The sequence below is a fragment of the Dryas octopetala genome, chromosome 2 (assembly GCF_963921425.1).
Source record: "Dryas octopetala chromosome 2, drDryOcto1.1, whole genome shotgun sequence".
Taxonomy (NCBI): domain Eukaryota; kingdom Viridiplantae; phylum Streptophyta; class Magnoliopsida; order Rosales; family Rosaceae; genus Dryas; species Dryas octopetala.
In genome coordinates, this window is record NC_141367.1 from 21,075,216 (window position 1) to 21,089,218 (window position 14,003).

General features: G+C 34.8%; 3 protein-coding genes across 3 annotated transcripts; 2 read left to right on the forward strand and 1 right to left on the reverse strand.

Annotated features, from left to right (window-relative positions):
* Window positions 1–33: 33 nt before the first annotated feature.
* LOC147294009 (aluminum induced protein with YGL and LRDR motifs) lies at window positions 34–2,675 on the reverse strand. Its single transcript, XM_086231830.1, has 4 exons — window positions 2,376–2,675; window positions 1,157–1,397; window positions 894–1,014; window positions 34–469 (listed from the first exon to the last, which is right to left on the reverse strand). The coding sequence occupies exons 1-4, from the start codon at window positions 2,573–2,575 to the stop codon at window positions 279–281; spliced, it is 753 nt and encodes a 250-aa protein (XP_086087956.1). The 5' UTR covers window positions 2,576–2,675; the 3' UTR covers window positions 34–278.
* A 5,457-nt stretch (window positions 2,676–8,132) lies between these two features.
* On the forward strand, window positions 8,133–9,686 carry LOC147294010 (uncharacterized). The gene is made up of 3 exons (XM_086231160.1): window positions 8,133–8,388; window positions 8,468–9,402; window positions 9,477–9,686. The coding sequence occupies exons 1-3, from the start codon at window positions 8,133–8,135 to the stop codon at window positions 9,684–9,686; spliced, it is 1,401 nt and encodes a 466-aa protein (XP_086087286.1).
* Window positions 9,687–9,877: 191 nt separating this feature from the next.
* On the forward strand, window positions 9,878–12,929 carry LOC147294011 (uncharacterized). The gene is made up of 4 exons (XM_086231161.1): window positions 9,878–10,591; window positions 10,706–11,045; window positions 11,149–11,248; window positions 11,357–12,929. Exons 1-4 carry the CDS (start codon window positions 9,878–9,880, stop codon window positions 12,927–12,929), a joined length of 2,727 nt encoding a protein of 908 aa, XP_086087287.1.
* The last annotated feature ends 1,074 nt before the right edge of the window (window positions 12,930–14,003 follow it).

The following is a 14,003-nucleotide window of genomic DNA, read 5'->3' on the forward strand; positions in this document are numbered from 1 at the left end:
GCAAACACATTTAAAAAGCTCTACTCCATATCATCAAGTCTATAAGTATGCACTGTAGTATTATTTGAAGTTCTATGCCAGAAGGTTATGGGCCTTATAGCTTAGTTTGACAGTAAGCAATATGTAATCAGGTCTTACTTCTAATACCAATATAAAATTTGGTAAGCCATTAAGGCAACATAGTTATCAAGACGGAAAGCAACAGAGAAAAGATGGGACCAGAACTAATTCAAGGCCTACTTAATAGGAAAAGCCTCGTCAAGGAAATGGTTATGAACTCAGTAATTTGTTGACCAGTTGGCAGCACTCCCAACTCTTGGCATGCCACTAGCTTCCTTTTTTACCTCAGCATCAACCTTGAAAATTGCACCGCACACCTGACCTGAACTATCCACCCTTGGCACCGCCTTCAACTCATTGTGGGGATGCTCGTAACTCCTCAAGCCTCCAGAAGATGTGAAGAAACATCCTGAGAACCAGAAAGAATCGAATTAAGAGTTCAAGTTAAGACTATAAGAGCCAGAAAGAAAATCTATGCCATGTGGAAAAACGAAACAGAAGCAGAAAGCAAGAACTAGATCATCCCAGTGTGTGAGATGAGAAATCAGCAACATATTTACATGTGAAGCAATTATTTACACAGCACTTTTGATTCCATAATACCGCAGAAAATTGAGTGCACCCACACAGCACTTTTGATTCCATAATACCGCAGAGAATTGAGTGCACCCACATCCCCACCTTTCTTATTTGAGACATATTCCATAGCTCATATACATTTGTAGCATTATATTTTTCCATTATTGAGATAGAAGGAACATTGTACAATGCAGAAAGAACTCCCAGAAAATGCTAAACAATTTTTCCTATCATGCATTTAGTTATAGTTATACCTTTAGGAAATGGTGCAAAAGAATTCCCGCATCCCTTCTTCACAATTTCGACATCATCAGCAAGAACAAGATGGCCTTCAGAATCAGTTCCCCAGAAGAATGGAACATTCCCATCAGCATCCTACAGAAGACAAGAAGTGGCTCAACTACAAAATCTAATGATCAGTAGAAAGAAAGAACGAGAGAGATCACAAGACTTGAAAACAAATATGGAGGGACACGCGACAACTGAGGACACATTGTAGGCAGAACGGTTTACTTACAGCAGCTACAAAAGTGACTTTTGAAGCACTGTCATAGAGAACAAATGCAAACTTCCCTTGGATATCTCTCACAACCTGATCAGCAGGATAAGGGCCTCGATCTCTCAGAGTTCTGTAAGCTTCAATAACAATGATCACTTCATTTGCGGTCTTGTTCAGTCCATATTGTTGCTTAAGAAGAGCGACATTATCAATGTGGCCTTGGAACATGCAGAAAATGTCGTCCACAACCGCAAACAGCCTGACAATAGAAGATGAAAACCAAAAATTTGATTAGAGTACCGATAGGAGGGAAAGTAAAATAAGCTTTAAATCCCAGCCTTCCCAGAAAATTGACACGAGAACAAAATTGGGAGTTAAATTTTCCTTTTCCTTTCAGAAACTGCAATTCCAAATCTACTGATCATTCACATAGGTATTAAAAGGTGACAATCAATCAGTTTTGTTTACTGTGGCACGTGAAGACATAATCAACCTTATGAAACAACAATCGGTGCCAACCACAGCAAAATCATAGGATCGATCTCCTACATTCCAACACAATAAAAAATAAAAATGGCACTCAAATGCTATGTTAAAGAATAATGGAATGATCTCATTCCAATAAATATATGCCAATTCTCTAAATCTGTTTCTTTGTCTCGTTTCTAAAAGTCTAAAACCATCAAAGCAAAACCATATGTTCTGTCTTTATATCAAAACCATATATAATCAAGAAAAACCCAAAAAGCCGCCATGGTAATACCACATCACCAAAATAAATACAGATCAAGTCCTATAAGCCCTTTTTTGGGTACTTAAAAACAAGCCGGAAATTTGTTAAAAAATTATAAATGAACTAGACATCTAGCAAAAAGGCCGTCAGTAAAGGCCAATCTCTAAAATTTCATAGATCTTACCCAAGAGAGCCAAAATACACATGATCAATTAGATTTTCTCTAACAACCTCATGAAAATACTATGCGAAAGATTTAATCCAAATCAATGTTCTAAGATCGCCAAAGATTAGTATGAATCTGTACCGAAACTAAAACCGATGCCAACATGGAAATATCAAACAAACACAAACAAGAAAATACACCCACACAGTACAAACCAAACAACCCACGAATGGTAAAACTCAGATCAACCAAGAAATACAGAAATGATCAAAAACAAAGACATGGGTAATCTTTATTTTCTTGTTTTCTTTAAAGGGTATTTCCCATTTTTGTTGTACCTTGGAAGAAGAGGGTTTTGTTTGTCAAGGGAATAGACCATGAGACCCGAAGAGCCAAGATTGACAGTAACTGAAGAAGGGTGCACAGAGGCGAAGTGTTGGGCCAGAAACCCATCTTTCAGAGCCGAGACTGATCCCGACTGAGGGCTCTGCAGGGCCTCGGGGCTCTTGGCCACCGATTTGTCGAACACTGCCAGCATTTTGTGGATCGTTGATCAACGAGTCAAAGACACAGAGAATGGCTATGGAAAATTTTGATATAATGTGTGTCTATGGAAAAATGGATTCTGAAGGGGAGGTGGTAATGCTTTACTGCTTATAGTTATATTATAAGCTTCGAGAATCGGCTCTTTTGTTTCCAATATTACCCTTACTTCTTGTACAAATTTACACCGGTCTATCTGTGCTTAGCTAGTAATTTTAGAACCAAATTGTTTGATTTTTGGCCGAACAAATTATTGATTTAATGAAATTAGAAAATGGTTACCGGGAAGACACTTTCTATTTTGGGAAAAAATCGTTATATATATTTATCCATTGAGTAAATAAATTTTTGTAATAATATTTACAGAATAGATTAGATTTGAGCTGTATGCATTTAATTTGAAATTTAGAAAAGAAGATTGTGTATTATGTACGGATTGGTAATATATATATATATAAAATTACACTTTAGTCTTTTTAACATTTTTAATTTAGAAAAAAATTAAAATTTTTTTTTCTAAATAAAATTTTTGTTTTTTCTAAATAAAGTCTTTTGACAATTATCTTGTCAAAAAAATATGTCATTATTTTTTTTTTTTTTTGAGGATATAGGATACGAGTTAATTTAACCTCGTACCTTCTTAGGATATATAATGAGATTTGTGAAGGCTGCATGTTAGGTTTTAACTTTGAGATTTTGAGCTCACCCAAAATCTTAGAATTAAAACCTAATATAAAATAGTACTTGACAAAAAAATAAAAATGCATTGCCGAACACTTGAAAATGGTCACTAATTGCTCGGCCTCTGGTATGTGTGAAAAAAAAAATTAATAGACCAATATTATGTAACATGAAATAGTTACAATATTATTGGACTTTAGTTAGAATTTTAAAAGTCATAAGGCTTTAGTCAATAAATTGTAAAATTAAAGAACATAAATAGAAGTCTCCCATATATATAGAAGGGCTAGATACATATATCTACTAAATTAATTAAAATCCTATATTATATGACTAGTGGAACATGGAAATTGTGCTCCAAACATTTCATTTTTTTACTTGTTAGGCATTTCATTTTATTTAATTGGTTACATTTGTTCAATAGTTTGTATAAAAAACCTATGGTAAATGACTTCTTCCTATCTAGAAAGAATAAATAAGAGCGAGTAATTTCAAGATTGAGTTTGAGCATAAGGTGAGAGAATGGTAATTCTTGTGCATTTTACAAGATGCTATAAATTTTGGATTGGCAGCATTATTTTTTGTCTATATCTTTACAAAATGCTGCACAATTCATATATTTAATGACCCAATAGGCCAATAGTGAAGGACCACATCGTTACAAAAATGGAAGGGGTTATTTTAGTAAGTTTATAGTATCTTATTTAATTACTAGATATTTTTTTTTATGAGGTTTAGAGGTTATCCACTTCATGCTGACGTGGCATGTGGTGGTGGCGGGGGAAAGAATCAAAAGTTGGAATGCGTTTGGCGGAGGCACTGGCACACGGGAAAAAAGGCCCCAATTCCTAATGGTCAATCACTTGACTTCCATTAGTTTTTTTTTTTTAGGCCAAGGGACTTCCATTAGTTAACGCGTTTGGATATCCATGATTCATTGATTTCTAAGAAAAAAAAAAAAAAAAATCCTTTTTTTGTAGTTTAAAAATCTAACATATTTTTTTACCAAAAAATAATTAACAATTAAAAAAGATTAAAAAATATATATATATTTTAAGACTTTGTAATAGTTAAGATCAAAAGTTATTCTGTAAACTATAACATATTCACTTATTATAATTACTTTATGTATCTATATATATCTATCTATCTATATATATAAAGCAAACAGGGCTATTAGGTGAAATTTTCAAAATACCAAAAAATGCCCATGCTTATATTCAAATGTCAATTTTAACAAATGTTATCAATAGAGGGTACAATGGTAAAACAAATCAACTAATTAAAAAATTGAAAAACCAAAAAGAAAAGTAAAAAGAGAACATGCTCCTAAAAAAGGGGAACCATAAATGAACTACATATATTTCTTCTCCCCAAGTTAACGTATTGCACTCCCACTCCACTTTCCTGAATTTATTCTCTCCACCAAGACTTCACCTTCATCCATTTTTGAGTGAAGCTCAAAAGTAAAGGATTCAAGGTTCTTTCCACCTTCGATTAGGGAAAATTGGATTTTCCCTGTAAGTTTCTTTTTGTCTCCAACTTCCTTTTTATATTATTTCAATTTATTAATTCTATGATTCTCTTATTTAATTAAATACAGACTAATTAGAATGCTGGACGTATTCCCAAGCTTTTTTTTTGTTACAATTTAGGGTTCTGAAGTCTGGCTTTTTTTTTTTGTCGAAACTGATTAAGCCCAGACGCAAAGGCAGATGAGGGAAGAAACCCAGTCCAAAGCCAAATGCAAACAAATACAGGAGAAAAAGAACAATAAAACAGAAGAAGTAGATTTTATGAAGTCTGGCTTACTATTAGGTAATCATTCATCTCATGATGTGTTTCAACATATTTAAGTTATGTAATGTGTTTGGTAATGTTTTTCCTATTTGATATATGTTTCATTTTAATTTGTTTATTCCTCATCACTCTTTTTATTTTTTTCATTTTAATTCAATATTTGAGATCATAGACAAGAGTCGATTGCCAGAGTAGAGTAACATATGCCTCTAAATTGGTAATTTACTATCATTTTTGTCTTTTTCCTTTTTAATTTTACATTATTGTCTTTGAGACTAAAGTTTCAGTTTTGAATTTATTTTACTGATTTTTCATGTGTGTCCTGGGGTTCTAGGCTATGGATCATTTAATTCCGTCTCTTTCTTTTAGTACTTCAATTCTTGGTTGCAGACCTTCCTTTTTTTTTTTTTTTTTTTTTAATTTTTACAGGAGTTTTTTATATGGTTGTGATTGGTTGATGAGAAAGTGAGGAAAAGGGAAACAAATCAAAATGAGAATTGCCGTTTATAAGAATTTCATTGTATAGGGTGTGTTGAATAGTTCTAATTTTTTGCTTTGCTTTGTTTTCTTTTTGAATTTTCTGGGATCTGTTTTCTTTTTTTCTTTTTTTGGGCGAACCCACTATTTTGTTTGGTTGGTGAGGAAAGTGCACGCAAAATCAATTATGACATGTATCACTTTAAAATTTTTAATTACCATTTTAAGTTGTTGTTGTGACATGTATCACTTTTCAATTTTTAATTACCATTTAAAGTTGTTCCTGTTTATGCATATGGGCATATGCACATATGGGTTTATGTTGATCTGGTGTATTTATGTTAACCTTTTGTATACATCTATTATGGTTAAGTTCCATTTGTATATTTGGTGGAACTTTTGAGAAGTGTGGGTTTGAGCAAATTAAGTAAATAGCACCATCTATTTGGTTGACGAAAAAGTATGTGTGGGGCGGAAAAAGTATTGATGGGGTTTCACTTCAATTTAAGCTTATGGATAAACCAAATATATGACCACAAGATTGAATGGTGAAATATAATGTCTATGGACTGCCCTACACTGTTCAGTGAACATGTTACTAAAGTTGATGGGTCATGAGTTTAGTAACCTACCATTTTCCTTTTTAATTTTTGGTTTATTGGGTGTTGGTTCATGCATTGAGAAATTACTAATATTTGAGTGGTTAGTTGATGTTATTGTATTTAAAAGTGTTTTTGTGTGTAGATGTGATGATTTGTTTTCATGTTTCAGAACCGGTTAGAATTTGCTTAAGGTGGTTCTGGGGTTGTAACGTTGTCAAAGACTACTTGGTCCCTTCATTACTCTGTATTAATACAGTTTACTTTTTATTGTTTCTCACTTCAATATTAGAAAGTTGGCAACAAAAAGAAAAATGAAGTTTGTTTGGTACTTTTCTTCTGTTTACTTCATATTAAGTCTACTATTGATCGGTGGAAATTGTAAAGGTTTTTGTTTTAGAAATTGGGTCAAATTTGTTATTGTTCTCTAGGAATCACATAATATATATTGGATTGTTTGATGGCATAAAGGGCATCCATTTCAGATACATCAGTTCTGATGGCCTACACAATTCTGATGGCCTAATGCTAATATAGTGAATATATCTTTCTATTTGGTGTACGGATTGGCACTGCCGTTCTAGGTTGAGTCCACTAATTGTGTGTGCATGTATTTGTTTGGATTATTAATGCATTCCTCTGAATTTTGTGTACAATTTTCATATGAATTTTGTGAGGAGAACAATAACATTGTTTGCTTTGTTTATTAAACTTTTTTTTTATTTCTTGGTTTATTAATTCTTATATTAACAAGGATTTGATTTTTGCAGATGTTTCATGTGGATCATAGAGTTGGTGGAAGTTTAAGAGTGGAGACATTTTTTGATTAATTTGCCTTTTTCCCGGGCTACTATTCTTAAGAACATAAATTATGCACAATTGAGATTGGAAGTAGCAAGAAGAGCTCTCTTTGTATGATTCAAATTATTATCGAATGAAATTTGTGCAGAAATAATGGTTATAAGATCATAAGCATGCAGAGGAAGCCTTGCAAGTTTCGATGAGATTGGTTTGGAATATTTTTTTCTCCAGCTCTCTATCCATTTATGCATGTGGTGATCATCAAATTGAGGTGCATTTTACTATTAGAGATCTCTATGCTCTTATAGTCTTATACAGCGATTTGACTATGTAGAATTTATTTTATTTTTTGTAATTGATTACTTATGAGAAGGTATTGATGTAATTGGTATTCTCTGTGTTAGTAGAAATCAATTGTCCTCCATTCAAGCCTAATATGCAAATCCATATCAACACATATTTATAATGTGCATAGCTGACTAATCATTTTTTTTTTCTTTTTTCTTTTGCTTATGCATTCACCCATGCATCTTTTTTTTGGCTGTCACATTTATTCTAGATTTTTGAGTTACATATAGAAACCTCTAAATATGTCTAAATGATTCTTATAATGATGGTGTGATTTTACCTTCTCTGAGTGCAGCCCATCACAAATATTTGGGATTGTAGTCAATCAACATGGTTGTCGTTAAGCTAATTTTAAAGTGCACCATGATATAAAAAAACTTCACTGATAATTTTCCTTCAAAATAAAATGAACCCCACCCTAATTTTTTCACACGTCTTTATTTTATCCTTATTTTTTTTTTTATAGGATGAGTTCAACAGAATAGAGACAATCATTGAGTTCTTCACAATATCGCAAATTATTTGGCTCGACGGCGCGAGGCATCTCGAGAAAAGCGACCAATGGTTGATAATGTTTGTGATGATCGAATTGAGGCGGACACCAGTAATAGAGATCAGTCATCCCCTGATATTTTTTATACGCTTAACTAATATTTATACATTTTTAGGGTTCTTATTTAAAATAAGTTCATATATTGTTTACACTATTAAGTAGCATTTTTATTATTATTCTTCTTTAATTATAATTTTTTAAGCATGAAAAGTGAAATTAAAATTATATAATACTCAAGTGTTATCATCAATTGGATAGAACGAGTTGGCGATGAAGGCCCAAGTTCAAGAGTTATGTCAAATCATGAGGATGAAGGTCAATATGCTTCTACAATGCGTGTGAACCATATAACGCAGATGCCAAGTTCAAATACGGAAACCAATTTATTTGAACAGGTGGAGGATGAAGGCCCAAACACAAGAGTTTTATCCAATTCTGGCAACAACATTGAGCAACCTCTTAGAAAACGTTTGACTCATATAAGACGAATGGCACGTTCCGGTACGTTGCGAATGGCCGACGAGGATAATCTAAATTCTGCTCCTAATGGTGGGTTATTTTTTACATTGTTTTTAGTTTGAATTACAATTCTTTCACTCAAAATTAAAAGTGAATTATTTAAAAGCAGAAGTGCCTAATGAAACAACGAATCGTAATGCGGGGCCAGACAGCAATAGCGTACCTCGAGTTCAACGTAGGCCAAGAGAAATGAGAAATCATAATTGTGCTAGAGATTATTGTGAGAGCATGGGAGTCCCAGGATGCCAATTACCTATACCAACCATATGTTCAAAGTGCGCAGCGCAATTATTTCATAATGAGACCTCCAATATATGTTGTTGCAACGGAAAAGTTGTCTTGCCATGGATACCATCTCCGCCAGAAATGGTAACACTTTTCATAGACCAAACATCGGAGGGTAGACACTTTAGGCAAAATATTCGAGCCTACAATCATGTATTTACCTTCACTTCAATGGGTGTCCATGTTGATGACAGAATTAATATTGGAGGACGTGGAATGTATACATTTCGAGCACAAGGATCTATATATCATAAAATTGGTAGTCTTCTACCAAGAGAAGGTAATAGACCGCGATTTCTACAAACTTATATATATGATACCGAGCATGCAATTGAAAATCGGTTGGCTGAGAGTGATATTCTAGATAGAAGTGTGGTTGAAAAGATACAACGGATTCTTAATGAACATAATCCATTCGCTCAGACATTACAACACTTAGGGCGACACCCACAGTTGCCAAATTGCAAACTCATCTTAAAAGAGCAACCAGCAAACCGGCCTCAATATAGTTTACCATCTGCATCTCAGGTCGCTGCAATTATAATAAGTGGAGATGAAGCCACCAATCAAAATGGAAGAAATTTCATCGTTCAGACAGCTCAAGGGCAACTTATAAATGTCCAAGACACGGCTGGATTCTATGATCCTTTACAGTATCCGTTGTTATTGTCGTATGGATCATATGGATGGGATATTAATAGTCGTGACGATCGTGGAAGAGAATTATCGCCTTGCGACTATTATGCGTATATTTTACAGGTGCGTAAAGAAATAAAAACCATCTAATTAATTTCAGGGAATTTTGAAATGTAAACCCAACTTTGATTTTGCAGATACGCGAGGATGATCCATCAGTTCTACTTCGAGGGGGGCGTCTTTTACAACAGTACGTTGTGGATAATTACGTGAAAATTGAATCACACAGACTTAGATGGGTACGTTCCCATCAAACAACACTTCGAGCTGAACTTTACCAAGGCCTTCATGACTCTCTAAATGCAGGTGAAAATAATGCGGGTATGGATCTCTCTCCACAATCATAACTAAATATTATCTACCATGTAAGAAGTGTGCAAAGTAATTACCAAACAAAAATTTTAATGCCCTAAGTAACATCGGTCGCAGAACCATTTTGCCATCATCATTTGTTGGAAGCCCACGTGACATGTATCAGCGGTACCAAGATGCAATGACTTTGGTTTAAAAATATGGGAAGCCTGATCTTTTCATCACAATGACATGCAACCCAAGCTGGGAAGAAATTAAAAGTGAATTACACCCTGGCCAAACGCCTCAAGATCGTCCTGACTTACTCACCAGAATTTTTCGAGCAAAATTTACGGACTTAAAGCAAGACATTGTGGATAAAGGGGTATTGGGCAAAGTTGTTGCAAATGCTTATGTCATTGAATTTCAAAAGCGGGGCCTTCCTCATGTGCACATGCTTATTGTGTTAGATGAAAATGATAAGGTTCACAACCCAGATGATTATGACCGCATTGTTAGAGCTGAAATACCGGACGAAGATGGAGAGCCGCAACTTTACAATGCAGTGTTAAAACATATGATACATGGTCCATGTGGAGTACAAAACCAACATTCTCCATGCATGAAAAATGGCAGATGTAAAAGAAGTTACCCTAAATCCTTTGCACCGATCACTATTCTAGGGAGTGATTCTTATCCAATTTATCGAAGGCGAGGAGATCGCATGTCCGTCCCTCTAGATCGACGTGGAACTGTAATGGTTGATAACAGTTGGGTTATTCCATACAATCCGTGGTTGCTTTTAAAGTATGATTGTCACATCAATGTAGAAATATGTTGCAGTATAAAAAGTATCAAGTACTTATATAAGTATGTTTACAAAGGACCAGACAGAGTCGCCCTTGAAGTACAGCCAGATCCTATTAGAGACGAAATAAGGCAATTTGTCGATGCAAGACGGGTTTGTGCACCGGAAGCACTATGGCATATTTTCAAATTTACCAAGAATAAGATATGCCCATCAGTGTGGCGATTACAAATACATCTTCCGAATATGCAACAAGTCTAATATCAGGCTAATGACACTATAACAAATATTTTGTCAAATGATGGATTATCAATGACAATGCTTACTGAATATTTCACTCTGAATCGTACGGATGTGGAAGCGAGAAGATATTTGTATCGAGAGATGCCCGAACACTATAGATGGATCAGTAAGGAGAAAATATGGACTAAACGAGTAGGCCTTCAAAGGGTTATTGGGAGGATATACACAGTCTCACCTTCTGAAGGTGAAAAGTTTTATCTTCGTATCCTCCTTAATCATGTGAAAGGACCAAGATCATTCGAGGATTTACGAACTGTTGATGATGTAATGTGTCCCACGTTTAAGCAAGCAGCCGAAAGACGGGGTTAGCCAATAAAATCTTATTTCTTGATTTTCAAATGATTTGAATTAGAATTTTTTTTTAAAATTTTGTACTTTCTTAATGTTGTTGTGGTTTTTGTGTGTAGGTTTATTAGAAGAAGATGGCAGTATTCAACAATGTTTGCATGAGGCCTCTACTATGAGGATGCCATCAGCTTTACGAAGATTATTCGTCACAATTTTGGTGTATTGTGAACCAACTGGCGTACGGAGATTATGAGACGAATTTTATCCATTCTTGATTGAAGATTATCCTTCTTCAAGAGACGTAAATGATGTGTTCATCGTCAACAGACTCTTGCGTGATTTAAACGGACTATTGGAGCAGTTTAACAAAAACATTTCAAAATACGATCTTCCCCAAATGACAAGTGATGTCGAAACAAGCTCAATGGAGCCGAGATGTATTCAAGATGAAATGTTGATAAGCATTCCACAAGAGGACCTCGATGCAATTGAGCGTCTAAATGACGACCAAAAGTTTGCATTCAACACAATAATGGACGTAGTTGACCGTCATGAAAATTCAATATTCTTTGTGGATGGTCCAGGTGGAATTGGAAAAACTTACTTATATCGTGCATTGTTGGCAAACTTAAGGAGATTAGGTCTTATAGCATTGGCAACAGCAACATCTGGAATAGCGGCTACGATATTACCGGGTAGGAGGACAGCCCATTCTAGATTCAAGATTCCACTAAACCCTGATGCATCATCAACGTGCTCTATTAGTAAACAATCTGATCTTGCAAAATTGATACAAAGGACAACAACAATCATTTGGGATGAAGCCACAATGACACATCGTCATGCCTTTGAAGCATTGGATCGAACTTTCAGAGATATATTAGATGTCGATTTACCGTTTGGGGGGAAGATAATGATCTTTGGTGGAGATTTTCGACAAGTTCTTCCCGTAGTTCCGAAAGGGACCAAAGCTGAACTAATTCAAGCCAGTGTGGTGAAAGCATCATTTTGGTCGCAAATAAAGATTCTGAAACTCAAAGAAAATATGAGATCTAGAAATGATGAACACTTTTCTGAATTTTTACTTCGTGTTGGCAATGGGGAAGAACATGTGGTCAAAGATGACATGATTAAAATACCAGAAAATATGGTTGTATCGTGGGAAAGCGAGCAATCCATTAATCAACTGATTGCTGAGGTTTTCCCTAATTTGGAAGATCATGTATATGATGCGAGGTACATGGTGGAAAGAGCCTTAATAACCCCTACAAATGAAGTTGTTGACATGTTAAATGAAAAGATAATTGGTATCTTTCCAGGTATAGAAGAGACTTTGTATTCATTTGACAAGGTCGAGGACGACACAAGAAGTTTGTATCAACCAGAATTTTTAAATGCAATAACGGTTGGTGGTTTGCCGCCATACAAATTGACGTTAAAGAGAGGTGCTCCAATCATGTTGCTAAGGAATATTGATCCGAAATTGGGATTGTGTAATGGTACCAGATTATTGTGCCGTGGTTCTTACCAAAACCTCATTGACGCTGAAATTCTAACTGGGCAATTTGCGGGAACTAGAGTTTTTCTACCAAGAATTCCTCTAAAGAATGCAGAGACTGCTGGACTCCCATTCGAATTGACAAGGAAGCAGTTTCCAGTTAAATTGAGTTTCTCCTTGACTATAAACAAATCTCAAGGTCAGACAATACCACACGTAGGTATTTATCTTCCAGATCATGTTTTCAGTCATGGGCAGTTATATGTGGCTTTATCGAGAGGGGTTTCAAGGTCAACAACTAAGGTTCAAGTAAAAAAAAAAGGCTCAATAGTCGGTGAAAGTGGCATTTTTACCAGAAATGTGGTGTACAAAGAAGTTTTGCTCCAACACGATATCGTATGACGTGTCTCTCATAAGCAACCTAATTATATGGATTAGGGTGGTTTTCCCTACAACTTTATTGCTCATTTGCACATATATTTTGAGAACTATTTCAATAAATTTAGTAATTGCATTCTCAGTTAATCCATGCCTCAAAAAGTGATAACATTTACTACAAAGTGCGACGACAATTTGGTCAGAAGGGAAAATCCGGCCTCTCACATGTATTACTTGAGATGAACCCGATACTTAGACACATAACAACAACTATTGTAACAAATCAACGGTGTATGCTTAAAAAATTTGATGCCAATCTAAAAAAAAATGAAACATTCTTACACTAGAAACAAAAAAACTTCAAAGGTGCACATTAATAAATAGAATGTGCCCAAAAATTAACGTATGCGCAATAGAAAGAGCCGCTTCGCACTCGCGAGAGCGAGTGCGGAGAGGCTAGTTATAATATAGGTGGATGACGAATTTAAACTTGTAAAGTATAATATTAATATCATTCACTTTATAACACGTGAATTGATTACACCACGTGATGATATTACAATTATACAAAATAATTATTTGTCACAATCAAATAGAGATATGAACTAAGATAAAGTTATGAGACCTCAACTCACATCTGCACCCCATGTTATCCTTTCAATTCCAAAACATTTTTCTAATCTTTCTAAAAACTAATTAGCTTACTCGTTGATTATGTAAACGATTATTTTCGCTAAGGAAATTTTTGTTTGTCAAATAGTGTAGCAACATAATAGTATTATGTTGTTAGACTATGTACATGAAGTATTATTTGGTTGAGTCTTTGGTTAATGCGTAGTCCAAAATTAATTTTTGAAAACATAGCAACACCTCAGCCAGGGGCACTGGCATGACAACCGCCTCCATGCATTGTTGATCAATTGGACTCGTAATTTTGGAGAGGTGTTACTGATCATTAGTGACAGAACATTCGAACGTTTGCAAGGAGTGTTCTAGCAACTCACTCATATTATAATGCTTTCCATTGATATAATATTTGACATACATAGCAACTCGGTCATACATGACATACTATTTCCAAAACTTACAATCTGATAA

Bases quoted from the DNA above. Each gene is read 5' to 3' on its own strand.
- LOC147294009 (XM_086231830.1), bottom strand. From the start codon at position 2,575: ATGCTGGCAGTGTTCGACAAATCGGTGGCCAAGAGCCCCGAGGCCCTG. The intron at 1,398-2,375 runs GTACAACAAAAA...TTCTATTGTCAG, and splicing joins CAAAACCCTCTTCTTCCAAG to GCTGTTTGCGGTTGTGGACG. The intron at 470-893 runs GTATAACTATAA...TCTGGTTCTCAG, and splicing joins TTTTGCACCATTTCCTAAAG to GATGTTTCTTCACATCTTCT.
- LOC147294010 (XM_086231160.1), top strand. From the start codon at position 8,133: ATGTCAAATCATGAGGATGAAGGTCAATATGCTTCTACAATGCGTGTG. The intron at 8,389-8,467 runs GTGGGTTATTTT...ATTTAAAAGCAG, and splicing joins TCTAAATTCTGCTCCTAATG to AAGTGCCTAATGAAACAACG. The intron at 9,403-9,476 runs GTGCGTAAAGAA...TTGATTTTGCAG, and splicing joins ATTATGCGTATATTTTACAG to ATACGCGAGGATGATCCATC.
- LOC147294011 (XM_086231161.1), top strand. From the start codon at position 9,878: ATGACATGCAACCCAAGCTGGGAAGAAATTAAAAGTGAATTACACCCT. The intron at 10,592-10,705 runs GTTTGTGCACCG...GTCTAATATCAG, and splicing joins AATTTGTCGATGCAAGACGG to GCTAATGACACTATAACAAA. The intron at 11,249-11,356 runs GTATTGTGAACC...CATCGTCAACAG, and splicing joins TTATTCGTCACAATTTTGGT to ACTCTTGCGTGATTTAAACG.